The sequence below is a fragment of the Festucalex cinctus genome, chromosome 18 (assembly GCF_051991245.1).
Source record: "Festucalex cinctus isolate MCC-2025b chromosome 18, RoL_Fcin_1.0, whole genome shotgun sequence".
Lineage (NCBI taxonomy): Eukaryota > Metazoa > Chordata > Actinopteri > Syngnathiformes > Syngnathidae > Festucalex > Festucalex cinctus.
The window spans coordinates 22508735-22526141 of NC_135428.1; the positions used below are offsets into that span (position 1 = coordinate 22508735).

Consider the following 17407-nt stretch of genomic DNA (forward strand, 5'->3'; position numbering starts at 1 on the left):
TTATGTGACTGCTGCCCGCAAAGCAGTAGCGAAGCTACTGCTGCGGAGCAGTCACATATTACTATCCAGAAAAAAAGCGTTTATTATTCTTTTTATTTTTCTTTATTCTTCACATTTTTTCAGACAAAATGCGGGCCGTACCGTTGAACGTACCGGCACAAGTGAGGTATCAAAAGATGCGTCTCGATCTGACTCGGCGGGGTACCATTTTTTTTCGGAATTTCGAGTTACCATGGCGACGCAATTTCCCAAAAACCCCGCCAAAAAGTCCCATAGGAATAAATGGAGAAGGGAAAAAAACATCGACAAATTTAACACCTTTTTCGAAGCCACGCTGCGCGCACATACATTGACCGACCGAGACGATTTTTAGCTCATTTTGTTGCAATTTTTCCCATCTTTAGCTCTGTGTCGAAATTTTTTTTAAGAAATGTAAGCGCTCCCTCCTGTGCGGGTTCAAAGACAGGGTGTGAAATGAAGAAAAAAAGGCGTTTTACATTAGTGTGTATTGCGTTTGCTAGAGTGGAGCAATCAGCGCTAGAGTGGAGAGACAAAAAAAATTCTTTCGAAAAATTTCACTTCAACTCGTCACCGTGGCCACAATATTTGCTCAGTAAACATCAAATTTGGATATTTTGTAGTCACAAGGGTCTTCTTTCTGACAAACCCACTTTTGTGCGGCAAAGGTGTCATTTAGTACCTTTTATTTGACTTGAAGCGAGGGGAAGTCGCACTTTTTCGCCCATTGAGTCCCATGTTATTTTCGCCGCCTTTTTTTGTCATTTTTTTAAAAGTCACACGTTTTCAACCTGCTCTAATTTGCTCATTTTTTATCCGATTTAAAAAATTACAACATGCTTGCGTTCCCCAAAGCCTTGCCGTTCTAACGGGGCATTTCTGAAATCTGTATCTTAAACCGTTGAGTCGTGAGAGCCTTTTGTTCGAGGTGTGCGCTTTCTCATAGAACTCTATTGAAGCAAAATGTTCGCCCACCTGGTAATTACGAAATGTGTGTGCGTGAATGCGCATATTTGTTAAAGTGACAGTAACCCATTTTCAGTTTATTGATTATGGCTTAACTTCCACATTTCTTGATCAATTAAAACCATTCAAATTTTAAACTCTTCAGATCATTCCCTATTTTCGCTTAATGAAAAAAAATCAAAGCACAATATTATATTTTTGTTTATGAAATGTAATGTAATGAACTGCTATTTAAATGGTGCTTTTTGAGCTATTCTGCCCACTCTCTCACTTCTGCACAGCAACTGCCTCAGCCAATCAGAGCTGCTTGTTGTCATCCACGCCTGGAATTTCCCCACCAACGCCCACACACTGTGGCGGCCATCTTGGCCAGGGATTCTCACACTACTGGCCATACAGAGCGACGGCCATCTTGGCCAGGGATTCTCACACTACTGCCCATATAGAGCGGCGGCCATCTTGGCCAGGGATTCTCACACTACTGCCCATACAGAGCGGCGGCCATCTTGGCCAGGGATTCTCACACTACTGCCCATATAGGTCGCTTGCACGTGTCGTCACTTCCGCCTCGGATTTCTCGTAGTCGCCATGCTGGGTGGCCTCCATTTACGTAGCGATTCGATCTAACACGTATCTATCACGTTTGTTGTCTGCGTTTAAAATGGTACATTGTTGCTGCATCGTTGGCTGTTCGAACAAAGCCCAGGGGGAAAATGGTCGGCCTTTCTGCCGAATTCCGAAAATAATTAGGAACCAGGGCCTGGAGACAGAGGAGTGCGGACTCCGGAGGGAAGTCGTTACTTTGGGCTCGTGTGTGCAGCGATCACTTTGTGAGCGGTAAGATTATTTACCTTTATTTAATGTAATGCATGAGGATTAATAACGTTTCGACCGCGCATATATGGGCAAGTTGCTTATGTTTTGGATTCATGAGCAAGTAAGTTCGGTAATACAAGCTGGCTAGCGGACGTTAGCCGAAAGCTAACATCGAACATTTTCACCCAAGTAGTGCCAGTGCAAAGTGTTTACTGCTGAAATTGGATTGATTAGTCTTGGGCTCTTAATGCCGATAACATGTTTTTTGGTGGCAAAATGTAAACTTGGAAAAAAGAGACAGAAGGGGGTGATGCAAGTAAACAGACCCCCGGTAGCCTACACATCATGCTAAAGAACTTATTCGGTAGCCTACACATCATGCTAAAGAACTTATTCACGGCCACCCTACTGCGGCAAAATAACCAGTCTTTCCATATTTTATTTGTTTATATATTTGTTTATTTTAACAGGTCGCCCTGCGCCCGTTTTTCTGTCCAATCATCCCGACTGAGCTCCAACATTAAAGTTGGGTCCCAAGTTACATCTATGTCTCAGCCCAGTCGGTGCCAAGATATGAACGTGCACAGGAGAGACAAGCAAAGAAAAGACGACTCGAAGTGGCAGAGATTGTTGCAGTTATGCAGCCAGATGGCTCCAGTAACCTGTACCCTCAAGTACTGCTGACATCATTGACTCTGGTATGCCACTCAGAATTCATTACATGATATATTGTATGCATGAGTGAATGTATGTGTTTATGTTTGTGTGTGTACATGCACCTTATATTTTAGAGGCATTTGGAAGTGTTTATAGAAATAAGTATTTGCCTGTAGCAATGTTCATACATTAAAAAATTCAACAAAATGTGTACATTTCTTTTACACTGACAAAAAAAAACTATACTACTGTACTATATTAAACCTATTACTGGTACCGTATTTTTTTGTGATCTTTTTTTATTATTATTTCTTTAGGGATCTCATGCCACACCGACTTGATTGCCAATGACATGATGGAAACGAAGGCGAGCATCAAAGCATTGGAGGAGGACAACATGCGACTGTTTGTTTGGAGCTAATAAAGGCAGCGATTATACAAATTCTATTGTTGGGTTTGTTTACAAAGCTGTACATAATACAAATGACAGGATTTGACTCAATGTGCAATATGGTCCCTCTTAAAGTAATGGCATAAATCTTTATTATTTCTAAAAGCACAAAAAATGAAGTGAATAATGATTAGATGTAGTAAATTCAGGGATAAAATTGAACTGTTAATTAATGTAGTTTATTTTAGCACAGGTGCCTACCATCCTGAGATGACGGTATGATGTAATGTTGATGGGGTACGCAATGACTTTCATTATACTATGTACAGAGGAAAAAGTTGCTCTCTTTTAAATTTGTTTAATGTAAGACAAGTACCAGTACTGTGTTAGTTTTCCCAATAATCCTTGTTTCACACTTGTCACAAAACCACTGTCCTTTTGGCAGTCTAGATTGGCACACTTCAAGTGATATCATTTTATTTTACAATCTGCTGCAGCACAAAAAACTACTTTATTCCGCATCTTTGAAGTACATGAGCAAGTGGTAGGTGACAGCGGCTGAGCAGGAACACTGGAAGTCCACTGCTGATCTAGTAAATGCTCTCCCGAGCAGTTCAGGTAAGGAGGGGATTTTGGAAAAAACAAACAAACTGGCTTTTCCAGCTGGCCAAAACGAGCGATCTGGGTGGACTCGCTCAATCACACTTTGTCCACACCACAAAGTCGCAGAAGTCCCGTCCAGTTAAACTCATCTGTGCCTGAATCTGAAAATATTACAAACATTGTAATGAAAATATGAAACCTAGCATTAAATAAACTACAAAAAGTAAAGCCATACATACCTGGTAATAATATTGGTGTTGTCGTGACAAGTGATGGGAATTGTTGCCATCCGGCACCAGACAGAAATTGGGTGTTGTGACAGCCTCCTTAACCGTGAGATCATAAGAAAAGCTGTCAGTATGCTCAGTAGTTACCATGAACACGTTTTATTGTACTGGAAACTGAAACTAAAAATACGTCCTCTGAGTGGTTAACCTTAACCATTTAGAATAAGTTGATTAAGTAACATGTAACTAGTGAAAGGGTAGCATTAAATTTAATTAAGCCACGGGGAGGCTGTGCATAGTTACTTTTTATTCTTATACGCTCTGCCATATTTGCCTGTTATAAAATTATTAGAAAAACCACATCAGGTAAACCCAGCTGTGCATGTAAACACAATAACAGGAAGCCTGAGAACAAATCAACATTTTTGTGTGCAGAATTACCAACACCATGTGGTTTACTTACGTGCAACAGCAACCGTTTCTTCTGATGCGATGTTAAAGTTTACACTCTGTATCCACCCGCTTACAAAATAATTGTAAGCCTCCAGGGATTTGTTGGCGTGTTATGGAGCATGTTGTCAACACGAGGTAAGGAAAGATGTCCAGAGACGTCACATTTGGCCAGCAAGCTTTCTCCATCAAAAAAAAAAATCACCCTTGGTCAGGACGTAATTAGGATCAATCCCGCCACACAGAGACACCTTCTGCCTGTATCGTTGTTTTTGATCTTCCGGTAAATCGTGAAAATACTGCGAAAATGACATCAGGTTGATAAGCTCTACCGTGTAACTCGCGAGTGTACCTTGTGAACCGGCGGACACCCAATATGGCGCCCGAAGAAAAAATTCCCATGATGCATTACGATGTGCAAGCGACCTATAGAGCGCCAGCCATCTTGGCCAGGGATTATCACACGACTGCCCAGATAGAGCGGCGGCCATCTTGGCCAGGGATTCTCACACTACTGCCCATACAGAGCGGCGGCCATCTTGGCCAATTGATTAGCTTGGCCAGGGATTGACCTAATTTCAACAGGAAGTGACCCAGACAGACCTAAATTCAACAGGAAGTGACTTGATTTCAGCAGGAAATGACCTGAAAATGACCTGATATCAACAGGAAGTGACTTAATTTGAACAGGAAGTGACCGAATTTCAATAGGAAGTGACCCAGACAGACCTAAATTCAACAGGAAGTGACTTGATTTCAGCAGGAAATGACCTGAAAATGACCTGATATCAACAGGAAGTGACTTAATTTGAACAGGAAGTGACCTAATTTCAACAGGAAGTGACCCAGAACTGACCTAAAATCAACAAGAAGTGACTGGATTTCAACAGGAAGTGACCTAATATCAACAGGAAGTGACCCGACTTTAACAGGAAGTGACCTGATTTCAACAGGAAGTGACCTGAAATCAACAGGAAGTGAGCATGCTAGTGCTAAGTTAGCATGCTAATGTTAGCTGAGCATACTAATGCTAAGTTAGCATGCTAATGTTAGCTTAGCATGCTAATGCTAATGTTAACTTAGCATGCTAATGTTAAGTTAGCATGCTAATGCTAGTTTATCAAGCTAATGCTAAGTTAGCATGCTAATGCTAATGCTACGTTAGCATGCTAATGCTAAGTTAGCATGCTAATGCTAATGCTAAGTTAGCATGCTAATGCTAAATTAGCATGCTAATGCTACGTTAGCATGCTAATGCTAAGTTAGCATGCTAATGCTAATGCTAAGTTAGCATGCTAATGTTAAATTAGCATGCTAATGCTACGTTAGCATGCTAATGCTAATGCTAAGTTAGCATGCTAATGCTACGTTAGCATGCTAATGCTAAGTTAGCATGCTAATGCTAATGCTAAGTTAGCATGCTAAAGCTACATTAGCATGCTAATGCTACGTTAGCATGCTAATGCTAAGTTAGCATGCCAATGCTAAGTTAGCATGCTAATGCTAAGTTAGCATGCTAATGCTACATTAGCATGCTAATGCTAAGTTAGCATGCTAATGCTAAGTTAGCATGCTAATGCTAATGCTAAGTTAGCATGCTAATGCTAAGTTAGCATGATAATGCTAATGTTAGGTTAGCATGATAATGCTAAGTTAGCACGTTAATGCTAATGTTAGCTTAGCATGCTAATCCTCATGCAAAGTTAACATGTAGGAAGTGACCCAGAACAGACCAGTGCATTCGGCTTTCCACCTTGCAAGAGTCAGCAGTCACATCCAAAATTTCCGCGGGAATTTTTCTAGTTTTACTTTATTCTTCACATTTTTTCAGACAAAATGCGGGTCGTACCGTTGAACATACCGGCACAAATGAAGTATCAAAAGATGCGTCTCGATCTGACTCGGCGGGGAACCATTTTTTTTCGGAATTTCCAGTTAGCATGGCGACGCAATTTCCCCAAAACCCCGCCAAAAAGTCCCATAGGAATGAATGGAGAAGAGGGAAAAACATCCACAAATTTAACACCCTTTTCGAAGCCACGCTGCGCGCACATACATTGACCGACCGAGACGATTTTTAGCTCATTTTGTTGCAATTTTTCCCATCTTTAGCTCTGTGTCGAAATTTTTTTTAAGAAATGTAAGCGCTCCCTCCTGTGCGGGTTCAAAGACAGGGTGCGAAATGAAGAAAAAAAGGCTTTTTACATTAGTGTGTATTGCGTTTGCTAGAGTGGGGCAATCAGCGCTCGAGTGGAGAGACAAAAAAATTTCTTTCGAAAAATTTCACTTCAACTCGTCACCGTGGCCACAATATTTGCTCACTAAACATCAAATTTGGATATTTTTTAGTCACAAGGGTCTTCTTTCTGACAAACCCACTTTTGTGAGGCAAAGTGTCATTTAGTACCTTTTATTTGACTTGAAGCGAGGTGAAGTCGCACTTTTTCGCCCATTCAGCCCCATGTTATTTTCGCCGCCTTTTTTTTGTAATTTTTTTAAAAGTCACACGTTTTCAACCTGGTCTAATTTGGTCATTTTTTATCCGATTTAAAAAATGAGAACATGCTTGCGTTCCCCAAAGCCTTGCCATTCTAACGGGGCATTTCTGAAATCTGGATCTTAAACCGTTGAGTCGTGAGAGCCTTTTGTTCAAGGTGTGCGCTTTCTCATAGAACTCAATTGAAGCAAAATGTTCGCCCACCTGGTAATTACGAAATGTGTGTGCGTGAATGCGCATATTTGTTAAAGTGACAGTAACCCATTTTCAGTTTATTGATTATGGCTTAACTTCCACATTTCTTGATCAATTAAAACCATTAGAATTTTATACTCTTCAGATCATTCCCTATTTTCGTTTAACTCTTTGACCGCCATAAACGTTTAAAAACGTTCAGTATAATCCTAGGATTGGCCGCCATAGACGTTAATTGACGTCTACTATGTTTTTTTATGGAAACGGGTGGAGGAAAGCCTTGGGCAGCTGTGCTCCAAGTATCAAGCCGATCGGGTTACTATAATGGGTATTCCTGGCCACGAGATGGCTGTGATGAGTCTTTTGGACAAGATCGGGTAGGAGACAACAGTAGAAGAAGAGAGGCTGAGCTAGAGTGTTGAGGGGGAGAGAATGGCTAACTTGACTAAGGGAGTCAAAAAAGGCAACAGATGGCAAGCAGCTCACGCTTGATCCTTATTTTCAAAGCTCAAAAGCATCGACCAGTGCTCAAGAGCACAGTGATGATGGGGTTAAGTCATAGTTGAAGCGGTGACGCGGCCGTTTCGACCACGTCCTAAGGCCCCACCGGCTAGCGATGCTAATAACGTCCTAAGGCCCCACCGGCTAGCGATGCTAACACCGGAGAAAAGTGGTGCACAACCGAGCACGTCTGCACAGATGACGTTTCATCGGACGATGACGACTACTATGGGTCCGATGCAAGACAGTCTTGGACAGTCTTCCAAAGAACGTGAAGGTAAGCGCTAACATGCTAAGAGATTGCTAGTAAGATTACTTTTCGGGCGATCTGCTAGCAGCGTGTGTAAATGTGCTGATATACACTAAAACATCTATTACCTATACAAACGTGAATGTATATTTTATAGATCGTGCTCACAGCAACGTCCAACCGCTGGTTCTACGACAAAGAAAGGTAAAAAATAAAAAAACGTTTTCAATACACCGCAACAATAAAAGGAAAGTCTTTCGATTGTATTGTAATTGTATATGTTTCTTTCAGCTCCCCCTCATAGGGCCCAAAGTGACCCTTCTCACAGTGAGCAGAACAAAGTAAAAAGAAAAGATTCTCCACAGCACTAATAAAATATTTGATGGTAAACGTCTTCTATAATTTACAGAATGTGCATCAACCAATACACCCAAGAAAAAAAAGGTAAACATATGCACACACACACACACATTGCATCACACTGCTCTAAAATAATATGATATTGAAATGTATATTTGCAGATCCCAAAGATTCTGGCTGGCATGAAGTTGATGAATTCGGCTGGCAGCCAACCATCTTCCCCTTTGCTGCAAAACCAGGACCAAGGGATGCAGCAGCAGAGCTGAATTCCCACCTGCCAGCTGACATCCTGGAGCTCTTCATCACGGATGAACTTCTCCAGCACATCGTTCATCATACCAACCTCTACGCAAATCAGTCCATGCAGAAGCAGACTGACAAAAACTGTTGCGCACGTGTAAATAGTTTGCAAAGAGTTTTCCAAATTGTTTGTTTGGATTGCTACTGTTGAATGTAAATAAACTGTTATTTTGCAATCAAAAAACATTTTTTATTGTTGGGGTAGTGTTTTATAGAAGTTTAGGTGTTTGTAGAATCACTCATGCAAAAAAAAAAAAGTGCCAAATTCACTAGAGTGCATGAAATAACATTGTTTCACAAAAAGCTTGATTTCTCCGTATTTTGGAAGAAAATAGAGGATTTGGGTGAAACGAAGCTGTTTTCTATTAATTACTGAAGATCCGAATAAGGTAGAAACAATTTTTTTTTTTAGATGAAAGATGAGACTTCAATCTTTCATTTGGTAGTATCCGCGTTTCCATAGTCCTAACACAACATTTTCTGTGGAGCTTGAAAGATCGGTAAAATTCTGTAAATCAGCTGGCAGTATGGGGTTACCTTTTCCGAAAATGGCTGGCAGTCAAAGAGTTAATAACAAAAAAATCAAAGCACAATATTATATTTTTGTTTATGAAATGTAATGTAATGAACTGCTATTTAAATGGTGCTTTTTGAGCTATTCTGCCCACTCTCTCACTTCTGCACAGCAACTGCCTCAGCCAATCAGAGCTGCTTGTTGTCATCTACGCCTGGAATTTCCCCACCACCGCCCACACACAGTGGCGGCCATCTTGGCCAATTGTTGAGGTGCACCCAGGATTCTCGGCCTCTGCCCGCATGGAGCGGCGGCCATTTTGGTCAATTGATTAGCTAGGCCAGGGATTCTCACACTACTGCCCACACACAGCCGCGGCCATCTTGGCCAATTGATTAGCTTGGCCAGGGATTCTCACACTACTGTCCATACAGAGTGGCGGCCATATTGGCCAATTGATTGGCTAGGCCAGGGATTCTCACACTATTGCCCACACATAGCGGCGGCCATCTTGGCCAATTAATTGGCTAGGCGAGGGATTCTCACACGACTGCCCACACAGAGCGGCGGCCATCTTGGCCAATTGATTCGCTAGGCCAGGGACTTAAGCACCAATGCGCACACACAGAGTGGCGGCCATCTTGTCCTATTGTTGAGGTGCACCCAGGATTCTCGGCCCCTGAGTGGCGGCCATCTTGGCCAATTGATTAGGTATGACAGGGATTGACCTCATTTCAACAGGAAGTGACCCAGACAGACCTAAATTCAACAGGAAGTGACTTAATTTCAGCAGGAAATGACCTAAAAATGACCTGATATCAACAGGAAGTGACTTAATTTGAACAGGTAGTGACCTAATTTGAACAGGAAGTGACCCAGAACTGACTTAAAATCAACAGGAAGTGACCCGATTTCAACAGGAAGTGACCTAATATCAACAGGAAGTGACCTGACTTCAACAGGAAGTGACCTGATTTCAACAGGAAGTGACCTGAAATCAACAGGAAGTGAGCATGTTAGTGTTAAGTTAGCATGTTAATGTTAGCTTAGGATGCTAATGTTAGGTTAGCATGTTAATGCTAATGCTAAGTTAGCATGCTAATGTTAGGTGAGCATGCTAATGCTAAGTTAGCATGCTAATGCTAAGTTAGCATGCTAATGTTAGCTTAACATGTTAATGCTAATGTTAGGTTAACATGCTAATGCTAAGTTAGCATGCTAATGCTAGTTTGTCATGCTAATGGTAAGTTAGCATGCTAATGATAAGTTAGCATGCTAATGCTAAATTAGCATGCTAATGCTAAGTTAACATGCTAATCCTAAGTTAGCATGCTAATGCTAATGCTAATTTAGCATGCTAATACTAAGTTAGCATGCTAATGCTAAGTTAGCATGCTAATGCTATGCTAGCATACTAATGCTAAGTTAGCATGCTAATGCTAATGATAAGTTAGCATGCTAATGCTAAGTTAGCATGCTAATGCTAAGTTAGCATGTTAATGCTAATGCTAAGTTAGAATGCTAATGCTAAGTTAGCATGCTAATGCTAATGTTAGGTTAGCATGCTAATACTAAGTTAGCATGCTAATGCTAATGCTAAGTTAGCATGCTAATGCTAATGTTAGCTTAGCATGCTAATCCTAATGCTAAGTTAACATGTAGGAAGTGAGCCAGAACGGAGCAGTGCATTCGGCTTTCCACCTTGCAAGAGTCAGCAGTCACATCCAAAATTTCCGCAGGAATTTTCTAGTTTATGATGTAGTTTATTTTAGCACAGGTGCCTACCATCCTGAGATATTTACATTAAAAAAATATATATATATGTACATATATATATATATATATATATATATATATATATATATATATATATATATATATATATATATATATATTCATTCCTTACTGCTTATCCTCACGAGGGTTGATAATTTGTGTCAAAATATTAGGCCATTATTTTAAGACGGTATAATGTAATGTTGATGGGGTACGCAATGACTTTCATTATGCTATGTACAGAGGAAAAAGTTGCTCTCTTTTAAATTTGTTTAATGTAAGACAAGCACCAGTACTGTGTTACAGAGTTTTCCCAATAATCCTTGTTTCACACTTGTCACAAAACCACTGTCCTTTTGGCAGTCTAGATTGGCACACTTCAAGTGATATCATTTGATTTTACAATCTGCTGCAGCACAAAAAACTACTTTACTCCGCGTCTTTGAAGGACATGAGCAAGTCGTAGGTGACAGCGACTGAGCAGGAACACTGGAAGTCCACTGCTGATCTAGTAAATGCTCTCCCGAGCAGTTCAGGTAGGAGGGCTTTTTGGAAAAAAACTCTGGCTTTTCCAGCTGGTCAAAACGAGCGATCTGGGTGGACTCGCTCAATGTAAATATCACACTTCGTCCACACCACAAAGTCGCAGAAGTCCCGTCCAGTTAAACTCATCTGTGCCTGAATCTGAAAATATTACAAACATTGTAATGAAAATATGAAACATAGAATTAAATAAGAAACTACAAAAAGTAAAGCCATACATACCTGGTGTCACACCGCCACGCCGGTGGCGGATCATGCTTTTATTTTGTAACCATGTTTCCTGTTTTATTTTGAAGTCATTAACCACCCTCTCACCTCAGGTCACTTGCCCTTCCTCCTGCACAGTTAATCACCGGTCCACGCCCATGATTGTCTCCACCTGCTACCAATCACCCCGTCAATAAAAGCCATCATCCACGACCTGCAGTTTGTTGAAGTGTCACAACCCGTGCAGGGAAGCGTCTTCACAGTCATTGATTCACAGTCCTTGTTTTTGCCTTGCCTTGCTTTGCGCCTTGAGTTTGCCCCTTGTTTTCCTCCTTTGTTTGTTGATGGGGGAACTTGCGGGACAAGTTCAGGACCTGATGAGCCAGCTACGCAGTTCCGCTTCAGTCGCCACGAGACAGGAAAGATCAGCTGAACCTTCTGTTTCGAGGCCGGCGTCTACCGGAGTGGGCTTGAGGCTCGCCCCCCCGGAACGATACTCCGGCGAGACAGGACAATGTCAAGCCTACTTGATCGAATGTGACATCCATTTTGAACTCTCTCCACAGGCCTTTCCCACAGACCGATCCCGCGTGGCCTTCATGATCTCTCACTTGTCTGGAAGAGCCAGAGACTGGGCCACCGCTGAATGGGCACGGGGATCCCCGACCTGCTCAACCGCAGCTGGGTTTTGCACAGCTCTCCGCCAAGTCTTTGATCCGGTCAGTATGGATCGTGAAAAGGCTCGAGAGCTAAGCAACCTTCGACAAGGCAGAGAATCCGTTAACGACTATGCAATCCGATTCCGAACCTTGTCAGCCAAGAGTGGCTGGAACACCACAGCACTCTATGATCACTTTCTAAAGGGGCTCACGACATCCATGCAAGAACTATTGATTCCTATTGACTTACCCGGCGACCTGGACTCCTTGATTTTGCTTGCCATCCGCACTGACCATCGGAGACGAGAACTCGCGCGGACCAGCGGACTCCAAAAGAGACCCGGCTCGGGGAGCTTCCAACACCCATCCGTATGGGAGTCTCCACGACGTGCGCTTTCCCAGTCGCCCATCGCAAGGGAGGTCAGTGGGGATGAAGAAGAACCCATGCAGCTTGACCGTGCCCGACTAACGCAGAAGGAACGCCTACGACGTCGCCAGGAGGGTCGGTGCTACTATTGTGGTGAACATGGTCATTTGGTGGTAGCCTGTCCCAGCAAGAGGGTCTCCCCGGTGAGTCACGACTCTCACACGCAAATCAAAGCCCGAAAACCCACTCATGTCAGGATCTTTTGCCATGCGATCACCATAGATTTGCCAGCCCTCATCGACTCCGGGGCAGACGAAAGTCTCATGGACTGGGGACAAGTGGAAAAGCTGCAGGCAGGCACGGAGCCACTCACCACCCATATGAGAGCCAGGGCACTACATGGCAAGGACTTATTTGTAATCACCCACATCACAGAACCCCTCGAGGTTCATATTGGACAACACAAGGAACAGATCCGCTTCCATGTCTTTCGATCCCAATCCCCCACTCTGGTCCTGGGACATCCCTGGTTGCACTTGCACAATCCCCGCATTGATTGGAGATCCGGGCAGATCTTAGAGTGGGGAAAGGACTGTGAAAACCATGGACTGGCGCAGTCAGCGGCAGAGGCACCCTCAGCTGCCGTTCACCAGGTGACCTGCACGACAGACGACTACCCGGACCTGAACACCGTTCCTTCCTGCTATCATCATCTCTGAGAAGTATTCAGCAAATCCAAGGCCATGTCACTCCCTCCACATCGACCCTACGATTGCTCCATTGAGTTGATTCCAGGTTCGACCATCCCCAAAGGTAGACTGTACTCTGTTTCGGGGCCCGAACGCAATGCACTCGACTATATTGACACGTCCTTGAAAGCCGGCCTGATCCAGCCATCATCATCACCAGCAGGAGCTGGATTCTTCTTTGTGGGCAAGAAGGATGGCTCCTTGCAACCCTGTATTGACTATAGCCCCCTGAATGACATAACGATCAAGAATCGTTACCCTCTGCCCTTGATGTCCTCAGTTTTCGACCAGTTACAACAGGCAAAGGTGTTCACGAAATTGGACCTCCGGAATGCGTATCACCTTTTTATTTTTTTTATTTTATTTGTTCATTTTTCCTTTCGGACAGCATTGTGACAATCAAACATTTCATCATACAATTTTAACATATAATAACCGAAAAGAAAAAGGGCTGGCAGGAAGAAGCATAAAGCTTATAAATTCCCACCCCCATCCTATACTAGGACGCAGAAAATCAAACAATTATAGTTAAAAGTCAGCAGAGATGATAAAATTTCACTCAGTTCATCGTGTCCATGAAGTTTGTTATCCAGTTGATTACATTCATTCTTTTGATTCAGGCAAATGGATTATTAAAAGTTCAATCATTTCATCTTCACCAGTGATTTGATCGCATGTAGCTCATGACAGTAGATTCGTTCCAATAGTTTGTTGATCACTTGTTGATTAGTACCGTGTACATTGTCTCAGTCCAGTAGCTTTAGATAACTGGGCATAGTGAAAGCCATGTGTCCGACCCCTCCTTTAGTCAGATCCGTCTTCATCACGATTTCGGTTCATCGCAGTCTCCAGTCCGACTTTTCTCTCCAGTTCAAGCAACCTTGTGGCCATGTCTCTCCTCATTCTGTTCATGGCAAGGTTGAGTGCTGCAAGGTCGTTTTTCACCAGAGAAGTGTCATCACAGGCCTTAGTTCAGCCGGCTTGCACGCCAGTGATGGCTCTCAGGGTGGCCGCAGCCATTTCCTCTGCATTCTTCTGGCGATCAGACATTTTTCGTAGCGTACGAAACAGCCAGCAGCATCAGTATAACCACCAGCACCGCAAGCAGGTATACGTCCTCACATCTTCAACGTCCAGAGAAGTCAGACACAATGGTCTCTACTTAGCCCAGGAATCTTCAGCATATCCAGACATGTGAGTTCCACTTGGACATGAACGCTGAGTAGGTCCAGGTCTCATCGTAGAAAAGATTTTGTCACACGCACTTAGAGACCAGCTAATTAGATCCATACTGATTTGTCGAAAGTTTTTGTAGCAGTGTCCTTTTCTCAACACTCAGCACAGATGCTGTTTTCAAATGATTCAAGATTAACTGTCCTGGCACTTCAATAACATAGACAGACATGTTTACATTTCTGTGTTGAAGCTCCCTCCTTGTTGATAACACAAGAGTTATTGCTCTCCCACACATAAATTGAACAAAAGACAGGTTAAACATTTTCTTCACTATAACTAATTAATACCAATTATTTATATTTTTTCTTATATCCAGCTAGTGTCTGTGTTCCAGTTAGTCCCCAATCTAGTGAATTCCATAATTTTACACCATTACAGGAGATCGAAAATGACTTCAGTGTAGTTCTAGCACATCTCTGTACAAACACAAGTTTCTCTCTCAAATCATATTTCGATTCCTTGGCCTGGAAGCATATTTGCAGGTTGTAAGGGAGACAGTGTCTGGCCGCCTTATACATTATCTGAATAGTTCTATAATTTATTAAATCATATAATTTCAATAGTTTAGCTTCAATAAACAATTTGTGTGTGTGTGCATTATATGGAGCACTATGGATTATTCTTACTGCTCTTTTCTTTAATACCATCAACGGCTGCAATCGACTTGTAAGTGTAAGTGTTTCCCCAAATTTCAACACAATAAGTCAAATAAGGCAGGATCAGTGCACTATAGATTATTTGGAGTGCCTTTTGACTCAAAATTTTTTGGGTTCTGTACAGGATGGATATACTTCTTGCCAGTTTTTTTTTTTAACTGTGTTATCTGAGGAATCCATGTAAGCATCTCATCAATAATTATTCCCAACACATTGTGTTGGCTTACCTGTTCAATATTTACATTAGAAATTCGTATTCTGATATTTTCTTTAGTTCCTTTTTTACCAAATAACCAGTGTTGCCACAGTTACCTTGAAAAAGTAACTTAGTTACTTTACTGATTACTTGGTTTTAAAAGTAACTAAATTGCGTTACTGATTACTTGATTTTAAAAGTAACTAAGTTAGATTAAAAGTTACTTTTTTAGTTACTTTCAGCAGCTGCCGATAACACCATCTCAACATAAAAATAATGCAGTAGAAACGGAGTTCCAAATACTTTATTGAAAGTGCATTTTTAACATGAAAATAAAGGTTTTTTTTTATGAAAAACAAAATAGGCAGTCTCTCTTGACTTCTTGTAACGTAAATACTTTTTATAAAACAAAAAATAAAAATCTATCCAGGTTGAAAATGAAAATCCCCTAAATTCCTCTATTGTTTGTTTGTTCCGCTATTCCAGTGTGTACACATGTATCAGTTTAAATATTTATTAGTAGTTATTGACAGTTATAATTGTTTTTTGGTTTGTTTGTTTTTTCTCTTCAAAATAAGGATCAGGAAAACAAAAGGTTGATAATTTAATGTTAAATATAAATATTTAACCTTTAGACAGACACCAACACAATTAAACAGAATATTTGCACATTGTGAAGTATTTCAGAAACATAAATTTAAGACATGAAATAAACCTACCGTCCAGCCAAAAGAAATATGAAGCCACCTTATGGAACAATAAATCTATCAAACACATTTTAACCACTTAATATATGCAAAAATATTTCCAAAAGTTCATTTCCCTTTTTAATCAACAATTTTTGTACTTAACAATTTTTTTTTCTTTTGTCATCACTTTCATTTTTGGTTAATGTATGACATCTTTTTTTGTTTTTTTAATCTGAGACACGATGATGACCACAGAATCACTACTGTTTATATTTTGTTTTTTGGGCTGTCGTAATCGCGGGCACGTCTCAGTTCTCCTATCTGCTGCTCATGCTAGTTGTAGACATTGACAGGGAGCCACAAACTGAGAAATGAGATACTTGCAGTGTGCTTTTAGCTTAGCTGGTGTGTTGGCTGTGGGACATACCTGTGTCGTTTGAATCCATGCATTGGATCGTCACGGGAGTTGTTCTTTTTGGCTCGCGCGCAGTACCAACGCCGGCCCGGGACATACAAGTGCACCGAGAGGACTCGATAGCCATGGGAAATACCGAGATGTACGGCACCGGCTTCTGCTAACTGTCTCCATTTGTATGTTGTCACTCGTTGCGCGCGCGCGCGCCGTGTCGCGAGCACGGAAACACGGAAGTAGCTTGAATGGTGATGCTACTGAAATGTAAACAAAACAAGTAGAGCACGGCGCTGAACTCTTGCTATTGTTATGAAAACCATAAAGCCTCACTCGCAACCGATACGGTCGTTTAGCTCCCCTTGACGAACGATGGTTCGGTCGAATCGTTTTTTTGTTCCACCCCTACTGAAAACGTTACTTGTCTGACGTCACTCCCCCTGGCGAGAGGGCGGAGACGACCTCATCCCATAATGCTTCACGGACCAGTTGAGGATGGAAATAAATTATTTTTTTTACCACTTTTATGGTCCATAATGCACACTTTTTTTGTTGTGTTTTGTGCCTGTTGGTTAATAAAACTAGTAGTAAAAGTATCATCACTTTTGTTTTGAATGTGCAAACCATTCATGACCAGACCATGGCTGAATTCAGTGTGGTGATCAATGACTTCTGCCTCATCTTCGTAGTTCGCAGTAGTTGTTTGTGACTGTTACAACAGTGAGATAGTTTGCCTTCTTCATGAAAATGTGGAGTAACGCATTGATTCTCTGGACAGTAACTTTAATCAGACTACTTTGTAGAATAAAGTAACGCGTTAGACTATTAGTTACTTTAGAAAGCAACTTTTTTGAGTAACGCGTTACTAAGTAACTAAGTAACGCGTTACCGGCAACACTGCAAATAACATAAATTTAGTCTTATTGAGATTAATAGACAATTTATTAACATTAAGCCATTGTTGTAGTTTATATAATTCCTCATTTATTATTTGTACTAGCTTCTGGATATCCTCACCTGTACAGAAAATGTTTGTATCATCAGCAAAGAGTACCATCGTTAACACAGTAGAGACTTTACATATATCGTTTATATACAGTATAAACAATTTAGGGCCCTGAGGTACACCACATGAAACTTCCATTTTATTAGAAGTACTCCCTCCTAATGTCACA

At 41.5% G+C, this 17407-nt stretch overlaps 1 protein-coding gene and 2 long non-coding RNA genes across 3 annotated transcripts; 2 read left to right on the forward strand and 1 right to left on the reverse strand.

Annotated features, from left to right (window-relative positions):
- Positions 1-1532: 1532 nt before the first annotated feature.
- On the forward strand, positions 1533-2899 carry LOC144006655 (uncharacterized). Its single transcript, XR_013279892.1, has 2 exons — positions 1533-2498; positions 2775-2899. It is a non-coding gene; the product is annotated as an uncharacterized LOC144006655 (long non-coding RNA).
- Positions 2717-4562, reverse strand: LOC144006656 (uncharacterized). The gene is made up of 3 exons (XR_013279893.1): positions 4142-4562; positions 3691-3777; positions 2717-3612 (listed from the first exon to the last, which is right to left on the reverse strand). It is a non-coding gene; the product is annotated as an uncharacterized LOC144006656 (long non-coding RNA).
- A 2635-nt stretch (positions 4563-7197) lies between these two features.
- Positions 7198-8382, forward strand: LOC144006814 (uncharacterized). Its single transcript, XM_077505854.1, has 5 exons — positions 7198-7598; positions 7729-7775; positions 7863-7912; positions 7981-8015; positions 8093-8382. Exons 1-5 carry the CDS (start codon positions 7472-7474, stop codon positions 8380-8382), a joined length of 549 nt encoding a protein of 182 aa, XP_077361980.1. The 5' UTR covers positions 7198-7471.
- Positions 8383-17407: the final 9025 nt, after the last annotated feature.